Raw genomic sequence first — 21187 nt, 5'->3', positions numbered from 1 at the left:
TTTGAAATTGATGCAGACAAGAATTGTCCTTGGGTGAGGAATGGATTGATAAAAGTTTTTTATAAAAGTAAATGAAGAATTATATATGGATACGTATTGTAACAAAAGCAAGGGCTGACACTGAAACACAACTAGTCACCTCTGTTTATGCACTCAGTTATATGCTACACAGGGGGTCTCTCTCTCTCTCGCACACACACACACACACACACACACACACACACACACACACACACACACACCTACATATATATACATGTAGGCACGAGCGGTTCACCAAGGGTTGCATATGGCCAACAGTGGAAAAAGTGGAACTGACTCTACATTCATCTCTTCACTCCAACTGTGTAGTCAGTACTTGAAGTTCCAAGCAAAGATTTTACAGACAATCTTTACACAATTAATCAAACCTAGATAAACAGGTCCCATCCATGACTATGTAAATCACACTTAGCACTTCCTTTCTGCATCATCTGTTCATGACATCCCTCCTCCATCCCATCTCACACTTTCTTTTCCCTGTTTATGATGTCCATATGGGCGCCAGCAACCTCGGGCCATGACGAAGTGCGATCCCTTCATTGGACTCCAAGCCATGCAGCCGTCTTGCTTTGATTGTATAGAAATTCATATCTTCTGAACTTATTTATTAAATATTGTATGCATACACCCAATGACTCTTTGAAAAATGTGTGTGCCTGTTTATTTTCATGGGTGTAGTACATTTTAATGGACTGGGTATGCAGAGGAATGAGACTTTGTGTGTGTGTGTGTGTGTGTGTGTGTGTGTGTGTGTGTGTGTGTGTGTGTGTGTGTGTTTGTGTGTACAGATCCCAACTTCCCTAAGTAATAACAAGCTTATAGTTGTCAGTTAGCTGGGAGAGTCATCATGGTTGGTGTGTGGTGCTGGTGCCAGCACCATCTGACTGGGAGCTCACCGCTGTTTCCAAAGAGGTTTTGGTGTGTGTCTGTTTGTACCTGTTTTTCGCCAGGGGTGTGATGGGACTGCATATGCCTATGAAGACAGACACCATTTAATTTCCACATGCTCTAAGCCTTTCAGTCCCCTTCCCATGTCTCAGATGGACTGAAAGAGTTTCTGTCAAATTTTATGTCAAAATTTCATTTGAATGTAGCTGCAATTTCATTTCATTAGCTATGAATGGCACTGCATTTTTGAATAAATCATTTATAGTCATGAGGAACATATCATGAATTCTTCATGTTAAAATATAAGTGTTTACTTAATGTGGGTAAACTGTGAAGGTCTTACCTGTGTTGGTTCACTGATCTCAGTAGAAGCTAGAAGAGTTGTTTTCAGGGTGTTTCTCTGCCAACAGTTATCGGACCTTCGTCTCTGAGGATGCTGGGCCCAACACACTCGTTGCCACGGTGCTGGCTAAGGACCCTGATGGAGATGGAATCACATACAGAATCACAGAAGGCAATGAGGAGGGCAACTTTGTTATTGACAGTCAGAAAGGTGATGCCTTCTCCCTCTCTCCTAGACTTTCCTTCACTTTATGCACTTTCATGGCCTTCATCAATGTGCATGATCTTTAAGGGGCTCAGCTGCTTTCCTACAAACATGTATGTATGTTTGTACATGTTTGTACAGACATGTATGTTTGCATGTCTAATTGATTTCTGAAGGTTTGAGATATCAGGTTCGGACACCTTTTCATTGCACTTCAAATCATCAGATTTTTTATTCATTTCCTCAGATTTAATTAATTATTCATTGGGTTTTTCTACAGGGGAAATGGACGTGCCCAGTGTTCAGTGTTAATTTGACTATAACTCAGGTCAAGGCAAAGCCTAGTGATTTAATGCCATTTAAACAACAGCCCTATATTGAATACATATATTTTATAACATATGAAAATTAAATATTTACAAATTATCGGGCACAAAGTTTATGCTATCAATAGTCTCCTACCTTTAGTCTCTCTCTGCCGTTGAATTATGTAGAGCTTGTGTGACAGGTGGGTGGACATTTAGTCTTTTTGCTATGCCTATCCTCTGAAATCAGTTAGAGAGTATATTCTACAGTTTAAATTCTAAATGTTCCAGGAACAGATGAACAGATAAATGCATTAGCTGGTGAGACATTTGTCAGGCACCCCTCTGGATTTCAGTGGTGGCTCCACTGCTGTGGCTCAGATGATGGCAGCTCCCACTCGTGGTGCAGTCTGCCTGGGGCAGGCATTCAGCTCTTTCTCCCCACTCGATCCAGCATTTAGGGGGATGAGATGTTGATGAGAGATGGCATGCAAAGAGAGTCGCCAGTGGCATCCCCTGTCATTCAAACTGACGCATGCTTACTGAACCCAAGAGACAAAACTCTCCCATCTTTTATGTACTTTGAAATCTGCTGGCCTCTCTGCATGCGACACGTCCCATAGGACGCCTCAGCCAAACGCAGTGGCAAGCACACACTACCACTCCTGTTGCTCTCAGTTCCCTGCCTCCGCATCACCTGATGTGGTTCCCCGCATGCCCCCGACAGAGACTGCACCTCGGACACTTCAAAACTGTCAGAAGTTCACTGAGCCCCAGTCCCATGAGGAATTGCCCCTGAAAGTGTCCTTCATGTGGGACGGTGTGCTGACACATCTAGTCCTTTATATCTTATCTTATACATTGGCGTACCCTTCCTGGGCTAAAAAAATATGAGACTTAGATGTACAGGACTGACTCATTCGGATGTAATATTGTCTCATGTCCTTGTGTGGGATTGGTTATTCAGCCATGTGGAATTCTGCCCATGATAAGAACTTGGCTGAGAGTAGCCTTTGGAACACTGCAATAGGGTAATGGTACAGTTGAGCAGACAAAAAATTTATACTAGAAGACATAACACCATCTCACATCGAGTCTTGATGAAAATGGGAATTGGTTACATGTTACCATGGCACATCCAAAATCACTGTACACCTTGCACAATGCATTGGTTTCAGATTAGGGGCAGAAAAATTCCAGTTCTTCAAGGCAAACATTGTATGTTCTATATTCCACATTGATGCAAGATGCCTTTTATCTTGCCTTTTGAGGGAAAGATATAAAAATGATACAGTCCTCAAAAGGAGAACATGATTCCAAGCAGTGTGGTCTTAAAGGGATGTAAATATGTGTCTCTTCAGATGCATTTGTGTCCCCTGCCTCCCCTGTCTCTGGAGATAAAAAGGATGCTGTCCACTGCCCACACACTGAAGGCTCGAAATAAGCCAACAAATACAAGTCATTAAATTGCAAAGTAAGGTATGGGAATTCACTGCCCACGCAATAGTTTCTGTCCAAAGGAACTGGGCACAGGCAGTGAGGGGACAAAAGTGCATCTGCAAATGTCCCTCTGAGAGGGGATGGGGAAGCAACCGCAGATGATATGGAACAAGGCCATTGTGCTGGTTGAATAATCAAATCAAACAACTCAAACTCTGTCCCCATCTCAGTCTTTTCCTGTAACCCCCAACTCTCTTTTATTCATTTCCTTACCCTGCCTTCTTTCAATTCCTATCCCCCTTCCATTGCTTTCACTGTTCCTGTCAAACATGCTAATTCAGAATACTTTATGGCCAGAAAAAATAGGAGATCAGTTTGGCTACAGTTGTAGACATTCATAATTTTAGAATGAAAAGAAAATCAGTAGAATTACAGCTGAACAATTTTCATGTAATCTTTTTCATGAGAGCTGCATTTTCTACAACCAGTCTCATTCCACAACCCATTAATTTCTGAAGCTGTAACTTACTTTGCTTTTCTAGACCCTCAGCCCCATGTACTGTTTTTTCTTGTAGCATCACTCATTTAAAACCAATGTATGTAAACCTTTTACTGGTCTCGCCCACACACATAAAGCCTCCTCTCTCCTCTGTCTGAGTTAATGAGGAATGGAGCTCTCTGATTTGCTACTAAATGGCTGACTGATCTTGCAGGGCTGATCCGCCTACGGTCCAGCCCCCCTCCTAAACTGCAGGGCCTGGAGTACATCCTCAACATCACAGCAACTGATGACAACATGTCAGGTGGGCCTCACCCCCTCTCCTCTTTCGCCCAGGTCATCGTGGGAGTTGATGATGTCAACAACAACAAGCCCATTTTTGAGAAGGTACAGCACCAAGTATGCTTCTAAACACATTACCTTTTAGAATTTGTGAGATAGAGAACAGATGACTATATCTCTCTACCTATCTCCTCCACTCAATACCCCTCTGTCAATCTTTCTTGAGTCTCTCCTCTTAGTCAGTCTGTCTCTTAGTTTTAGTCTCTGGAGGAGTGACTACCTGGTCCCATTATATTTCCATATAATCCAAGTATTTTTAATAAAGCATTTGAAATTTTGCTGAATCATCATGATATACCTGTTTCAACAGCTGTTCTGTTTTGAAATAGTGAAGGGTAGTCTCACATTTATTTTGAAAGCCTCAAGTCAGAAAGATAACAGTGTGATGAGCTAAACTGAGATGTGAAAATGGCACCTTTTCTCAGGAGGAACTTTGTATATGTATTTCTCTTGGTCATGCATCCTTTTTAGGCTTTTTCAGGACATCTTTTGTGTCCATGGTAATGGCTCCCACAGAAAAGTGATTTTCTTCTTTTGAACCTGTTCTGTTGGATCATGTGTGACATGCTCACATACAAGCAAGTCTTTTTATATTCACACACACTTGAATCTGAGATCAGCCATAGTTACACTCCTTCTTGGGACACTACTGGGGACCCTGTCATGGGATCTTTGACCTTTCCTTGTCTGCTTGTCTTGCCAGCAAAGCCTTTGACAGCTAATAGGAAGAGGAGGAGAATGCAGGAGTCCCCTGCCATTAATTAGACATTAGAAGTAGCCATCAAAGGAAGGGAGTCTGTTAAGGCATCTCTCATTATGCCAAAGAAGTTGCCAGAATTAAGTTTGTAGTGGTGGGTGTTGAGTTTTGATGTGATATATTCTAAACTTTCAAACGTTGATAAAAAACAATATGTGGGTGGTGGAAAGAATTAGTCAGGCATATTCTGTACTGTATCTCTGTATCTACTGTTATGGAATTGATTTAAAGGCCAGTGGAGCACATCCAGAAATGCTCAATAGAAAACAAAAACATAGTGGGATTAGTGAGACTTAAGTTCTTTCCTTCCCTCTCTCAGTGCCAGCAGTACAGGGAGAGGACCTCTGTCCTGGAAAACCAGCCCGCTGGAACTTTCGTCCTGCAGGTGCATGCTGTCGATGCAGATGAAGGAGCAAATGGCAAAGTGACATATGGATTCATGCACAAAGACAGCACCGTCCCTGCCTTCAGCATCCATCCTGACACAGGTGCAATGGGCGGGCTATCTGCCATGAGTAATACACAGACTGCAGTGTAATGGAAGGGTCAGGATAGCAGTGCACAGTAATGCACTGCATTCCTCAGTGTGTTTGTAGTGTAGAGTTTAAGAGAGTTATGAGTTGATTGAGTTTTGTGGAGCAGTGGACAGGGTAGCAGTATCAAGTAGTGATTAGTGTGCTGTCTTTATGCAGCAGGGATCAGGGCACTAGCTGTAAGTCTGCAGTTTCTGATTCCAAGTAGGACCAGTGTTTTATCCACAGGTACGTGGCACTAATAGATCCAGTGAAAATTCAGCGCAGTTACAGTATTTAATTTGTAAACAGTGTATATTGCTGCAGTTATATACTAATTAATTAATAATTTGATGGCTTCACCATGCCAGTACTGAAACAGTATAGCAGTTTTTAGTAAAGCAATGTTGAACAAATTAGTCATTTCAAATGGAAAATGTCTTACTGAAGCTCATAGCTTGAAGCATGCGAGACATTCCAAAGTTCAGTTTAATTCACTTTAATCACAACCTTTCAAATTGTGCCAATGTTGAAAGGATGAAAGGTTGAAAAGATGGCAATTTTAAGAAATTATGCTCAAGTACACTTTTAAAGAAGAATATCACTCTATGCCTTAATGAGGCATGCATGCACACTGCACATCAAATCAGTATGCTTTTATAAAAAAGACAAAAATCATTTGATGAATTATTTCTTGTGAATTTCTCTGGAATCATTCAGTTTTGGCATATTCACTGTTTCCATAAAAATGTGGGTTTGAAAAACAGTGCTGAGGGAGAATCATACTTGCAAGTAAAGGAAGTGCATCTGTTCACACCTTTACTAAACATAACACCATAATGCAGTTTAGTGTTTGCACATTCTGGACTGGAAAGTAACACAACAACATAAGCTAAATTCTTATGTTCTTAGATTCAGCATCATATCAGTGTTCTAGAATAAGTATGCTGACCTTCAGCTGACTATAGAGTGACACTGTGATGATTCCTCCTCCTTCAGGCGTGATCGTCACAGCCAGAAAGTTTGACCGTGAGAAGCAAAGGGAGTATGCTGTCACAGTGACAGCCACAGACCAGGCTGCAGAGCCTCTGATTGGGATCTGCCAGCTCAATATCCTCATTCTGGATGAGAACGACAACAGTCCCAAGTTTGAGAACCTGCGCTATGAGTGTGAGTTCTAGCTGTTAATGTGTTCTCCCAGTATGTGCTTTGGGTCACTTACTGTGTAAGTTCCTTTCATTACTCACTTATTGTGTGTGCATCTTTTCTGAGTCTACCCCGTTACTCACCACTTATTATATGTGTTGCTGTGGTTAATGTCTTTGTCTACTGTGTTTGTGTTCTCGTAGTGAGAGTTTCAGCTGCTGACTATGTGTATTCTATTGGTGTGAGAGAGTGTATTAGTCACTTGCTATGCGTGTTTCTTTTATGTGTCAGTCACGGATTATGTGTGTTGCGTGTTAGTATCGGTCACTTTCTGTGGGTTTCCCATGACATTTTTTATTCCAATGGACAGTACCCAGTGTTCATTTCATGCAGACTTCCTGAGGGAGGATACTATGATTGGCACCAGTTTCCTGCGTGTGGCAGCACATGATGATGACTACAGCACCAATGCAGCCATCACGTACTCCATGTCCAAGGAGAAGCCGGAGTACTTTAGAGTCAACCCCATTACAGGCTGGGTGTATGTCAACCAACCCATTTCACAGGTGAGACTGGATGTAACCCTGTACACTGTCAGCTGCCACCTTACACTATCAGTAAATCAATATCACATGTGAGACATGTGTCAGAACCTTTCCCTGTCCTAGGTCTGCATCAATATGTAATGCAAGGGTCAGTGCCCTGTAAATACCCCACCACAAGCCTGTTTTACCGTGTCACAGACCTGTATCAGAATCCTATCCAGTGGAATTGCTGCAGCTTCATTAATTGGCCCAACTGACATTTGAGTTGCAGATTAGAACAGGTGAGACGGCAAATAATCTGTATACAGTCTGCTGTAAATATGGTGTCTGTCAACAAGGCCATTTCAGACATGTGACCTAAGTTTACTTGTAGACTCAAAGGTATATGATTATAATAGCTCTGTCACAGGACTGGTCTTATATTCCAATGTCTAACCTAGCCTAGCCAATATTATATTCATACATATGCTCATTTGTGTACTTATTGTTCTTAACCTTAGGAGTAAAATAGCTATTGATTTTAGATGTAAGATGTGAAACTGATGTTAGGGGAATAATATTTCCAGTACATGTCACATTGAAGATTTTAGAATGAAACATTGAAAAAAAGATGTGAAAAAAGAAACATTCTGGATGTGGATCTCTGTGAAGCTCTTACTCTGCTGTACCTCATGAGATTTTTATGCCATATCTATATATGTATATACCATATAGAAAGTGTACTGCATAGATAAATAGACTGCATATATAGTACATATGTAGATAAATGTATACAGAGGGTAAACAAAATGATCAAAACACAAAATGAAAAAGGAGACATAATTTGTATATACATATTTTTCATATTAATGTCAACAATAATCACCAATGTGTTTCTACTATAAAAGACATTTTATAAAATCAACACTAATATATGAGCAACATGACAACTCTTGAAAGAGGTAAAATAATTAGTGCCTGAATTGCAGGTCACTGTGTCCACCTCAGAAATGGCAAAATTTGTTTTGCCATAGTTGTTAAAGACCACAAAATGGCCTAAAATGACCACAGGACTTAATGTACACTTCAGCGACCCTGTCTTAACCAAAGTGTAGGTTTTCTGGTTCAGAAAACTTGTGTTTATTGTAGGGCTACCATTGGGAAACCACTGGTAACCAGAACCTGGTGTAATGACCACAAAACCTGGACTTGCGAGCAGTTGAAGAAAGTAATGTGTGATAAATCGTCTTTTACTCTTTTTCCTACATCTGGATGGGTTTATATTTGGAGAAGGTCAAATGAAGATTCAGACCCACATTGCCTTTTCTCAGCTGTTAAACATGGTGGTGGATCTGTCATGCTATGGGCAGCCATCTCATGGAAGTAATTGGGTTCAATCATAGCTCTGCATGGTGGAATTACAGCCAAGGAATACAAATCCATTTTAGGCATCAAGGTGTACCATATGGTGCAAATATTGATTCCTCAAGCTGTTTCCATATTCCAAGACAACTCCCCCCATACACACTGCTAAATGGATTCATGAGTGGTATCATGAACATCAGGATGAAGTCAAACACCTTCCAATGCTTCCCCAAAATCACTAAATCTGAACACCACAGAACCTTTAAGGGAGGTTCTGGAATTTAGAATGTGGAGCATATTTCTCCTCCTTTTATCGGTCAAAGAGCTAGAGGCTTTTCTTTTTGAAGAATGAAGCAATATACCACTAGAAACAGGTCAAAACCTATATAAGAGCATTTCAAGAAAGAGTGATGCTGTTCTAACAGTGAAGGGTAACATGTTAATCGATAAACATATTTTATTTAGCATGAGTTTTAACATAAGTTTAAACATATTTTGTTTGGTGTTTCTATTATTTTGTCTAAACCCCTGTATTGACACTATATGTACGTGTATGTGTGTGCGTGCACACATGTGTGTCTATTATAGCATGCTGTTACCACAGACAGGTTTCAGTTTCATTCATGCTGAGCTGTACAGAGGTCTTGCAGCAGTGGTGTCAAATTCAGTTCTATTATCAGTAATGCTTCTCTGTCACTGTGGATCTCCTCAGAGATCCTACATCACACGAGAGATCATTGCTACAGATGGAGGAAACCGCAGCAGCACAGTGGAGCTGGCTGTTACCATCACCAATGTGAAAAACCAGCCTCCACAGTGGGAGAGGGACAGCTACGACGTGGTCATTCCCGAAAACACCATGAGGGACATTCCTATTGTGGTGCGTATGGTGCTGGTGGTATAGACAGCATTGTGACCTAGTTTCAAAGTCTCAGCCATGGTATGTATTGTACATGGTGTAGGGAAGGCACACCTATAAGGTGAGCAAAAGATAGGGGAATTGTCATGCTAAAAGATGTTTTTCAAAAAAATGTTTTTGTTACATTGTTTTATATTATTATTTCGGAGTGAACTTGGTAGGAGTGAACTGTATTCACTAGGACAAGGGTAGCTGTGGGAGTTTAGATTTTTTTGTTGCTGAGTTCAGCCGTTATTGTTTTTAAATGTTTTTCAATAATGTTTGCAATTTTAGCATTTGAAATTGGTTAAGCCATCATTTATATCCAGAATAGAGAGGAAACAGTAATGCACCTCAGTGTGCAAAATCATGCTGTTTTATATCAGTTATTGTAACCTTCTGTATTTTACTTAAGATGTATTTTACTTTACAGTAATGAATTGTACTTTTTTCCTAAGTTGCTTCAGTAAACTGCTCCAAGCTGTATGAACAACTTTAAGTGTGATAAGTGTACCCTGTATGCCATGAAATAAATGGGTTTCTGGTAAATTATTAATGATAATGCCACTAGTGCCACCACTACCAAATCTATTATTTAAAATTCAAATTATGAATTAAAATTCACTATTATTACCAGGACTTAAATGTATGCCACTGGTTCAACAGAGCCTCAACAGGGTATGCCTTAACAAGTGTGCAGCATGATTTTTTATGTTTATGTTTTATGTTTTGTGTCTTTTTAAGGCACAGGCCTGTCCCATGAGATATTCTTACTCACTGCATAGCATTAATAAGTCCAAACAATAATAATCAGGCCATCCCATCAGCCCATCTGTTCCTCAAGGAGACTGTAGCCCACCTGCTCTCTCTGCTATGTGTGTTGCATTCTGGGAAATTCCTACAGAGCCTACAATTCCAGTCACTCCCAGTCAGCCAATATCCTTTAAGAGCTGCCCATCTCTATCTGAAATCCCCATTCCCACCATCATGTCTATTTTTAGACATTTTAAATGAAGACATTCTATCATGCTGTTAGTGAGCGAGTGCGGCAATCTTTATCCGTAGATTATTTATTGCGCCCTTTTTTAAAGGAAAGCATTGAAAATTAATTTGTAGATCTTTCCCTGGATCTTTAATAAGCTATTAGAAGCATTAGAAAATGTAGATGAATATTTCACCAAGGAAGAATGTAGTGGGATTTGGTAAGCGTTAATTGATCTGGCACATGAATGTTTATTTTACTGTGCTGTGAAAAAGTAATATGACTGAGTTCTACTGTAAATGAACTGGAGTATAAATGTTTATTTAACTCTGATCTAGGAAAGAAGTCCAGCTTGCTGAATTCTCACCACATGTGTAACACTGCTTGTGTTTCAGATAATGTGATGCAATGGAATGTAAGAACTCATAAATATCCTGTTTGCTTTGCAACACAGACCATTAAGGCCATCTCCCCCTTGGGCGATCCCAGGGTCACATACAATTTGGAAGATGGGATGGTGCCAGAGACCAACATGCCGGTCCGATTCTACCTGACCCCCAACCGTGAGGATGGCTCTGCTTCCATCCTGGTGGCCGAGCCACTGGACTATGAGACTACTCGCAACTTCATGCTAAGAGTTCGGGCCCAGAACGTGGCGGCCGTCCCCTTGGCAGCTTTTACCACAGTCTATGTCAATGTCACAGGTATGCTACAATGTGTCCCCTATTGAAACCCCCTGATCCCCCATCCCAACTCATTCAAGTTCCACATGGCCCTTTGCCCCCAGATTCTACCACCATAATGTACAGCAACGCTCCCCTCTGGTAATAATGTCCTAAATGTCTTCATCAGGCATGTGTTATGTAGTGACTAAAGTAATTCATACGCACAGCTCCTCCTTTACATGTTTATTCCTGTTAAGGAAAGTGCCATTTTTGCACTTAAGAGCAGGGGAAAAATTACTGAGTAGATTTTACTTTTTTAAATATTTGTGAACTTTGATCATAAAAAGTGTGCTTGGAATTTGGAAATAATTTACTTTAGTCATTTTTAGTCCTATCCAGATAAGATCATGCAGACTGTAGGCAAATAGTATAATATTGTTTTTAGAACTGAAAACATATTGTTGGCAGTTTTCAAAGGGGCATGCATCAATCCTGAGGATTAGTGAGGGATACTAGAAATTTTCTTATGCCTAAAAAGGTTGACTCAGCAATTCCTAATGCATTTGCATGGAATATGCATCAACATCAAGCCTCATTACAGTCTCCTTTGAAGGCATATAGTGGGATAGTAAAATTTTACGAAGTCATCAAGTAAGTGCCAGCTACTTCAGACGTGATAATTTTCTATAAGCAAGTGCAGCAGCTGTAGATAAATAAAGAGAAATATGCAAGACACTAGGCAAATCACAACTGCATCTGAACTGAAAAACCTACAATAAACCTGAATCTAGAACAGATTAAAATATGCTGTTAATCAAAAGGAAATGTCAAAGGCTATAAACCTTCTGGGAAGGGCATTTTAATGGAAATTTTCAAACACATCAAATGATTATTTTTGAAGAAAACAGAAGTGATCTTTATCATGTAACGTATAAAAGGTTATTATTATGCACAAAAGAGTATCCAAGATATTTAAAAAGATTGATTAAAACACCAATTTTTTATTATCTAGAGATAAATCTGGTTATTTACAGTAGCTACAGTGATAATTTTAGACAAACAAAAATAGGTTTCACTTCCTCTTTTTAAGACAACAATGGAAATCAGTTTGCATCTGAAAAAGGGAATTATTTGCACAGTGTTCCACACTGAAGTGGACGTGGGATCCTGCCTGCATCTACCTGAAGGGGGGGGGGGGGGGGGGGGGGGGTCAAGAGAGAAATAAAGGAATCCCCTAGGCCCAGTGGAGTAAGTGGTCAGCAATATGCCAGTAATAGTGCAAGCTAGTAAAATAACAATAGTGTGCAGATGTGTGTCAGCAGATTCTGCTGTATTTTCTAATTTTTTAGGTGAGCCTAGACCGTTTTGAATTATGTACTTTTATGGTGCATACATGCTGAATGGGAGAATTATTCATTTTTTAACATTGGAAAATTACAAAGAGTATCAACCAAAAGCTTCTTATGGAGGAATTACAAAGAGTAGAATGTTCTGTGTGTATATCTTAAGTGTAGTGATGGTAAAGGTTCAAGTTTTGTGCTACAGAATGAAAGATGGAAAAGGCAAAAATGGTAGGACACAATCTTGACATATAGAGCTGAATGAGTATTTCCTGACTGACATGCAGTGACTATAGGCTGTAGACAGCAACCAGTAGTATTCACACCTGTACTCCCCAAATTGTATGCGTGTACAAAAAAACAAGTAGTATAACATTTAATGTTTAATGTAATGTACCATCTTCAATAATTACTCTATTGTTGAACTGACAAACTCAGACAATATGGATTTCTACTTTTATTTATAGCTTGTTTGCACATCCACTGTTACATAATCCATTGGAGTGAATATGGTACTGGAAAGTATTTCCTGGTCCTTGTGAAAGGCAATTCAATTGATGTACTAGCAAAAAATAACATATTAATGAACACATTTGTAACAGAGCATTGCAGAAGATATTGTAAAACATGTAAATCTGTGATTAAGACAGACTAACATACACTTCAAATACACATTTTCGGTATATCTGAAATAGTTTTAATATATTGTAAAATTGCCAAAAATGAAGAACAAATAATAAAGAAATTTGTTCTAGAATAAATAAATAGAGTTCAAAGTGGAATATTCAATTCCTTGTTACAAAATGTTATATTATGGGAATATATTATAGGAAGTACACTCATCTGCACAAACAGCACACAAATAGATGAGATTAGACTGGAAGAGGGGCTCCTTATTAATCACCATGAGCTGCAGTGGGGGTGGGGGGTAGGTACTGTAGCTTTACATTTGGCACCATTAAAACTGACTGAAGCAGAAGAGAGAAGATGAGACCATTGTAGTTCTGGTAATATGTGGGTTGCAACAGCTGTGTGGAGACGGTAGGAGATGGTAGCGATTTTAGACAGAGAAATTAATCCAGGAGAGTGGGAAACCTGCCAGAATTAGTGACTTACTGTAGCTAAACAGAAGCAAAAGGAAGATTTGAATGGTGGGGAAGAACAAGTTTCAAAAGTCCACAGATCCTTCGGTCCTTTGTATCACTAAGATCATGGTGCAATTTGCCATTGCAGACAAGGGTGAAATAAACCCGTCAATCTAACAATATAAAGCATTTCTCCTTTGTTTTTGGTTGGAACTTTGCTTAAGTAGTTACTTGAGAGCAATGATGGATCTTTGTAGTGACAGAATTGATTTGCTCTGTATAGTAAGCAGGATAGGAAAACTGGACTGTTAATGGTGCAAGTTCATATTTGACTTTTTCAAAGTTTATGTTGGAGCTTTTTGTTATTAAAAGAAAAGATTCTTCACCATATTCTTGGCCCCTCTGTTAGTTGATATTGTGAGTCCAATCGAATGATCATAGTTAACTAATTGCATAGGTAACTAATAGGAAAATATTGTGTATTATATGTGCTCAAGAGGTATTAAAATCACACTTGATTTTTTGGGGCAGGCATCCATTTGACATAATACATTTACATTTACATTTATTTATTTATAATAGAATCAGTACAGAAGGGAGGATAGGGTCGGGGCTGAGCCTCTTATAGGAGGCGAGAGTGTGTGTAAACTGTGGGAAGTACGATTATTCACTTATATTATCCCTGTCTTCTGCTGGTGTGTTTGGAGGGCTGGTTGGGGATGAGAGGTTTAAAGGAATTTAGAGTGGGAATTTTAATGCTTATAATGTTTTATGAGGGAGTGATTGTACCCATGGAAATGATGGGGTGGTGGAGAACTTCATGGAAGATCATTCTGTGGTCTTTTTTGCATAATAAAGAGATACACTATATGGACAAAAGTATTCGGATGCCTCACCATTACACCAACAGGGACTGTAATGACATTGTATTCAAATACATATACTTTAATATGGAGTTGGTCCCCCTTTTGCAGCTATAACAGCTTCCACTCTTCTTGGAAGGCTTTCCACAAGATTTTGGAGTGTTTCTGTGGGAATTTGTGCCCATTCATTCTGTAGAGCATTTAAGAGGTCAGGCACTGATGTTGGACGAGAAGGTGTGGCTCGCAATCTCCGTTCCAGTTCATCCCAAAGGTGCTCGATGGGGTTGAGGTCAGGGCTCTGTGCGGGCCAGTCAAGTTCTTCTACACCGAACTCATCAAACCATGTCTTTATAGTCCTTGCTTTGTGCACTGGAGCACAGTCATGTTGGAATAGGAAAGGGCCTTCCCCAAACTGTTGGCCACAAAGTTGGAAGCATAGCATTGTCCAAAATGTCTTGGTATGCTGAAGCATTAAGATTTCCCTTCACTGGAGATGAGGGTCCTAGCCCAAACCCTGAAAAACAGGTGTGGCCAAATACTTTTGTCCATATAGTGTATTTAGATATTTAGATGTTTTGGATGTAAACACAAGTAGTACAATTGTAGCATTATGGACTGACTGAAGGAAATAAAAAGGTGTAATATTTTAATGTATAACCAACTTTATTTGTAGCTTTGGATGTTCTGATCTGCCAACTTGCAGTGCAACAGCGGCACATTGCCAATCTCCCTCATTTTTGCTTGCTCGCTGCAGGGAAATATGTATGGCTCCTTCTTACCCCCATTGCAATTCTAATCTTAAACATTGGAGATGTAACAAAATCAACAGAATATCAAAGCTATTTCATCTTATTGGAATATCAGTTCAAATGACTAAACTATGAATAAATCAGTCTGGATCCTGCTTTTACATGCTAATGACAAAAATGAAAAGTCTTCACAAGTATCCTAGACAAGGATATTCAGCTGAGATTATGTAGTTAGTATTAAGCCATGTTGGATAATAGCTAATTCAGTCAGATTCATTCTGTGATCCTCTAATAGATCACACAAATTGTAATAGTATGACTGTGATTAATCATAATAATGTATTCATGTTCATTAATTAATAATCATATTAGATACTTCATAAATTTAATGACCTGATGGTGTTTTTTGTTTTATTAAGAATTCATTAATTTCATTTGTATTTTGGATGACATCTGTGCACTGAGACATGTTTAGTTACATAGCTGAAAAGTACCAGTATACCATTAAAAGAGAAATAAAGCATGAATTGCATGCATTGCTTGACTTGCACGGGGTCTTGTCTAAATGGAAAATTGATTTGTAAGTGCGTAACACCTGTTACAATGAATACAGCATTAATTGAACTAAGATATGTTGATCTGCTTTCATATACCATTTGCATTATAGTTTCGTGTTTTTGTTTTCTTCCAATGACATTTTGATGGATATTGTGCTGCATAACATTTTGCTTGGATATTGCTCTGTATTTACATTCAAATTCAGACTCTTGTTCTGGTGTCTACCATGTTTCTTCCTAGGTGTAGATGATTTTACACCACTGCACAAGTACAGTACCTACCCACAGTGCATGTACTAGCATCAAACTTTAAACTTTTATTTACAATTTGTTTATAATTTAAACAGTGTGTTTATGATTTCATTTGCTCTCCCAACAACCCATCACAAGTGAAGATAAACTAAATTGGAATGTGATGGATGGTTGGTAATAAATGTTTTGTTGGAGTAAATTTGAGTTAAATTCATATGTTTACAATCATTAAAATACGAGGGTCAGTGGGATGTTTTTAAAGGGCATTCTTTCACACATAATACATTTTGGACCTAAAGCTGTTCTATTTGCTTTATATTTGAGGACTGGGTTTTTTTTTTGTATTTTTGTATTTTTGCCCTGCTGGACTATTAGCAGAAACAGGTATTTGATCAGAAGGTTATTAAAAGTGTCGTTGTTGGTGTAAATTTTGCGCTTCCATAACAAGAAAAACAGTTGAAGCAAGGATAAGGGCATTTTAAAAGTCTAGATATCAGTGAGGGTTGAAAAGGATTCTCCTCCATCAACACAGAGGTTGATATGGAATTGACTGTTACCTTTGTAAAGGCTCATAGTTTTGGAAGTCTCTATAAAGCATACTTGCCGCAGGCTGTGTTAGCTAGTTCTTGTTAAGAGGATTTTTGTGACATAGCAAAATATAAATTGAATTGAGTCTTTTTTAAATGAAGTGGGTATTTGTCTGTCATCTGTGAAAGATTCTTCAGCTGTTCATTAAAGATTGGACAAGGGTTGTGCCTAGCTTTTATCTTGCTGTGGTAGTGTCTTTTGTAAACCTGAGTAAGAACTGACAGCACAGCCATTTATAGGCTTGTTGTTCACAGGGACCTCATGTGAGGGGTTGTTTTATGCAGTTCAAAGTAGTTTCCATGGTTGTTTCTCCACCTGTTCTCTGTTGAGATTAGATATCTGATATCATGCAAAGGCTTTAGCAAGGGAAGGACATGAAAAGAATAAAGAGCGGCTGCTGTCTTTGAGGTTTAAAAGTGTAAAACTCCCCCATGAGTTTTTATTTCCCTGCCTTGCTCTTCCAGATGTCAATGACAATGTGCCATTCTTCACCTCCTCCATCTATGAAGCTTCGGTAACAGAAGGGGCAGAGATTGGGACCTTTGTCTTCCAGGTGTCTGCTAATGATCTAGACCTGGGGCTCAATGGGAAGGTCAGTACACAGTTTCAAATGGGTCACTGTATTCAGAGTATGCCTTCTGTTTCACTGTACCTGAGTCTTTAATGCTTTTTACACACAGAATTTGATTTGTGGTACTTAGGATTGACATATGTAACTGCTTAAACCCATATGAAAAATACAGTGTAACTAGTTCCTTCTTTCTCTGATTCATCTCAAACATAGTCTCTATGTTGGACTTTTCAAATGAGTTTGATTCAAGGATAAGATGATGTGTTGAAAGCAAGTGCAATGGATATGACTGAAGGATAAAAAAGGAGATTGACAATTGATAAAAATGGTGCATAATGGCGGCTGTTTTTTTTTAACTGTACCGTAAAAATTTCTCTGAGTAGTCCCTGGCCGATAATCTCCCTCAAGGACATACACATACACATGCACATTCATGCTTGCAATGGTGTCACAGTTACATTTCTTCAATGAATTTCCTTTACTATTATGGCTCTAAACAGAAAATGTATGTCAAAATATGCTCAGTGTCTCGCCACTGCAGTGTGTTTTAACTAACAATTACTTTAACTCAGATTGTCTGGCTAACATCATGGTATAATATAAATGCCATGCTTATCTACATTTAGATGACAAAATTATCTCTGGCTGGGAATCCTCATAATTTTTTTGCCACTCTAATAGGCAATTCATCTCATTAAAGATTTGACAGTGTTTTCTCCTTTATATGTTAGATTTAACTCACTGCATGTTCCTTTCTTTATTCAGAGCTAGTAGTGTACCATTTATTCAATGGGCTTAGATGACTTAGTGAAGATGTTGAGCACTGAATGAAACAGAACTGTAAGAGGCTATTTAAAACCTGGATTATCATATTTGTTTTACTTAATGCATATAACAAAAATATTGTTTTATGGGGAAAGCTTGATTTCTGTGCTCAGCATTGTCTTCTGGTTGCAGTGAACATGGGAAGTATATAGATGTCAAAGACTTTAAAGTACTTAGGTTAGATCATCACTACAAAGCCATTTCAAAAATGCTTTGTAATTGCTATTTAAAAGACATATATTTGTTTCATGGTTAAAACACTATGGCATAATAGGACTGCTTTTTTTTGTTAATTGTGTTCTTTTCACAGCAGAATCTGCCAAAACTGACATTGATGTTTTTTAAATGAAAAAGACTTTCAGGTACACTTCTCAATTCTGGACGGGGTGCCCTGTTCACAAGACCTTAGTTTTACATGGTGCTGCTAATGCAGGGTTTAGGGGAGTATACGTTTTTATAGCCAGTGCTTAAAAAAGTGAACACTGTAGAGTAATACTGGCACATTTTGGCTATAACAGTGAAAATGAGGAAATGCTCTAAATGTGTCATGGAGTAAATGAGGTACGACAACGCTATTGTGGCCAGAGAGTGAACAGCAGAGACAGTTCCTTGTATTTCCATTTACTGTCCCATTGCCTCAACTGGAGAACAAGTGATGCCCATATAATATGCAGCTCTGAAATTAACAGGTGATGACAGTGTCAGATGACATAACTCAAAAAGTTATAACCAATTGCGCAATGCAATGCAATTAAAACATCTGTCCATTGGTGAATTTAAATAAATAAGCATAAATAATGCATAAATCACACATCTGTGAGAGAGAGAGAATAAATTGGCCTGAGCTTTCATTTAAATAACTGTCAGTGTACATAACAGGAGAGGACATGCAGATGTGTTGTGATAGTATTTTTCACGAAGATTAAACTAAGAAAAAAGACTGAGAAATCATAATCAAATTGAATATAGTTAGCTACACTATGGCAATAGTAACAGGAGGAATGAGTGAAGCGGAGTGGCGGATCCATAGATTCTTAATATGTTGAAGCTGTTTTCAAAGTGAGGCTGTGTCTGTTTTCAAAGTGAGCAGCCTACTGCCTTGATGCCTACAATAGCAGCTACCTAGGGAGGGTCAGCGGGGAATATAACAGAAAAATAACAGCAATTTGAGGGCAGGGTGTACTTCAACGGCTACATCATCTTTAGTTTTCATGGCATGGAGGAGACATATATATACTACACAGCTTCAGGTGTTTTACAGCCTGAAATTACTAATCAATATGGTTTTCCGTTGATTAGTTACATAAATCAAAACCATAACTAGCAAGTTAGCTAACTAGCTGACTAGATGTCTAGCCTTCACCCTAACTAAAGACCAATTTCTTACATCCAGCCACTTGGGATGGAGTTGTTGCGCTGATAAAGTAATTCATCGTGGATTTCAGTTAGCTAGTTAAAATGAAAGTCTCCATGCTCTCTCTAATCGCTTACACAAATGACAGTAGAGCTATAATATGTAAATAGCTCAGCAACCTAATCATTGTATTTTATTTTTAATAAAGATGTCCAGATAATTAAAGAGAATGAACTGTTTTGTCCTCTTTATTTCCTCCAACATCCACAAGAGTTAAGAGCTGTGCTCTCTCCTCTCGCTTCGCAAGGATCCCATTAGAAATGCTGACTGGAAAGCTGGTTGGTCAATACAATCACTTTTTTTTTAACTGTAGTGGTACTCATTAATGTGTAAGAATATTGGCAAGCAATGGACAATGTCCAGTAAATAGTTTCCCAGACTTTGGGAAGCAGCAGCAATATCTGGCCAAAGTCATCAAAATGGAGAAGCCCTCTCTGCTCCCACACCACCCCTCCGTCCATAACTATATATTATACATTAAACAATAAGAAATCAAGTAGCAAATAATCACATTCACATATGTGAAATTACCCACATATTTGAAGGGGTGGCAGTGTAGCATAGCGGTAAGAAGCAGGGCTTGTAACTTAAAGTTTGTTGGTTCAAGTCCCTGCTGGGTCACTGCTGCTGTACCCTTGGGCAAAGTACTCAACGCAGAATTGCCTCAGTAAATATCCAGTTGTGTAAATGGATGACATTGCTCTGGATAAGAGCGTCTGCTAAATGACAATAATGTAATGTACTATAAAATAACTCATTATATCACACATTATACGTAGCACAATGGTAGTTAACACCAATCTCCTGAGGAAATTATTTAAATATTTAAATAAACTCTGATAGATGTAAGATAATCATAAAGTAAGTTCACGTATCCCTTGTATCCAGCATTGGATTTAGACAATTTTTCATGAAGGCAAATGTATAGAATACTCCATCCCTGACCTCTGCGTTAGCTAGGCTATGTTGACTAATTTTGATTACACTATGCATGCTATGTAGTTGAGGAAAGGTGTTGCTACTCCTGGCCACAAACCTCAAACCTGTGTGCATGTTTCCCCTCAGATCACTTATTCCCTGCTGAACGACCGCAGTGGAGACTACCAGGTGTTCCGCATTGACCCAGAGATGGGTACAATCTACACCAATGCTGTGTTTGACAGAGAAATGAAGGGATCCTATCTTCTGGAGGTGAAATCTGTCGATGGCTGGGAGTCGGCCCGACCCGGGAAGCATGGGCAGCCCAACTCTGGTGAGCACTAGTTTCAGATCATATACCACTTTCTCTATGAGGAGATGGCACAAACTCAACCAGCCACTCTTTTATACTGCCACAACTTACAGCAGCGTCTTTATGTTAATTTGCAGCTCTCTGAAAACTAAAAGTGACACTATATCTGCCACATGTTAGGGCTCATAATTAGTGGGTGGGCTAAGAATTTGATTTCATTTGCAGGGCAAGACTGTCCTCCCAATGAGGAATTTCACCAGTTTGATTTATTTCTCCAGTGGAGTTAAACTGCTTTGCTCTTCTGAGTGAAAATGAGAATGAGTCTCAGGGTCATGTATTTTTCATACAGTATGTTTCCATGGATTATTAAAAGTGCTTTTTAGGCTAATTTATTCATTGTGATATTTTGACAGTGTAAACACTGTTTAAATATTAAAGGTGAGAAAAGAAAAAATAAATTTGCAGCGCAGTGCAATGTTTTATAAATGTTATATGAAGACATATGAAGAGGTCTGGCAAAGCTTCAGAGTAGCAAAGTCTTTTCTCTGAGATCCGCCTGGCTGCTTATCATTTCGAATGAGCTTCAGAAGTGTTTTTTCCCCTCATATCTCCTCAACCAGGAGGGCCCACCTTCACTGCTCACATTACCTCCCTGTCAGATCTTTTATGTTGGGTAGAAAATAAATTTATGAGGGCTGCTGAAGAAAGAAGCTGTGAAAATAGATGAGTATGAAAAACATCTTCACATTTAGAAAGGCTTTAAACGTAACTGAGACTCACTGCCAGGAATCAAACAGAAA

At 38.9% G+C, this 21187-nt stretch overlaps 1 protein-coding gene across 1 annotated transcript in view; it reads left to right on the top strand.

Moving 5' to 3' along the window:
* Nucleotides 1-21187, top strand: part of LOC118781894 (neural-cadherin-like) — a 130808-nt gene that overhangs the window by 57492 nt on the left and 52129 nt on the right. The window contains exons 7-15 of the mRNA XM_036535031.1: nt 1341-1483; nt 3936-4108; nt 5140-5308; nt 6332-6502; nt 6872-7044; nt 9080-9247; nt 10702-10951; nt 16811-16938; nt 20222-20408. Of these exons, the coding sequence (XP_036390924.1) occupies nt 1341-1483; nt 3936-4108; nt 5140-5308; nt 6332-6502; nt 6872-7044; nt 9080-9247; nt 10702-10951; nt 16811-16938; nt 20222-20408 (1562 nt within the window). The remainder of the gene's footprint in view (nt 1-1340; nt 1484-3935; nt 4109-5139; nt 5309-6331; nt 6503-6871; nt 7045-9079; nt 9248-10701; nt 10952-16810; nt 16939-20221; nt 20409-21187) is intronic.

Source organism: Megalops cyprinoides, chromosome 8, assembly GCF_013368585.1.
Source record: "Megalops cyprinoides isolate fMegCyp1 chromosome 8, fMegCyp1.pri, whole genome shotgun sequence".
Taxonomy (NCBI): domain Eukaryota; kingdom Metazoa; phylum Chordata; class Actinopteri; order Elopiformes; family Megalopidae; genus Megalops; species Megalops cyprinoides.
This window is presented reverse-complemented; position numbering and strand designations above follow the sequence as displayed.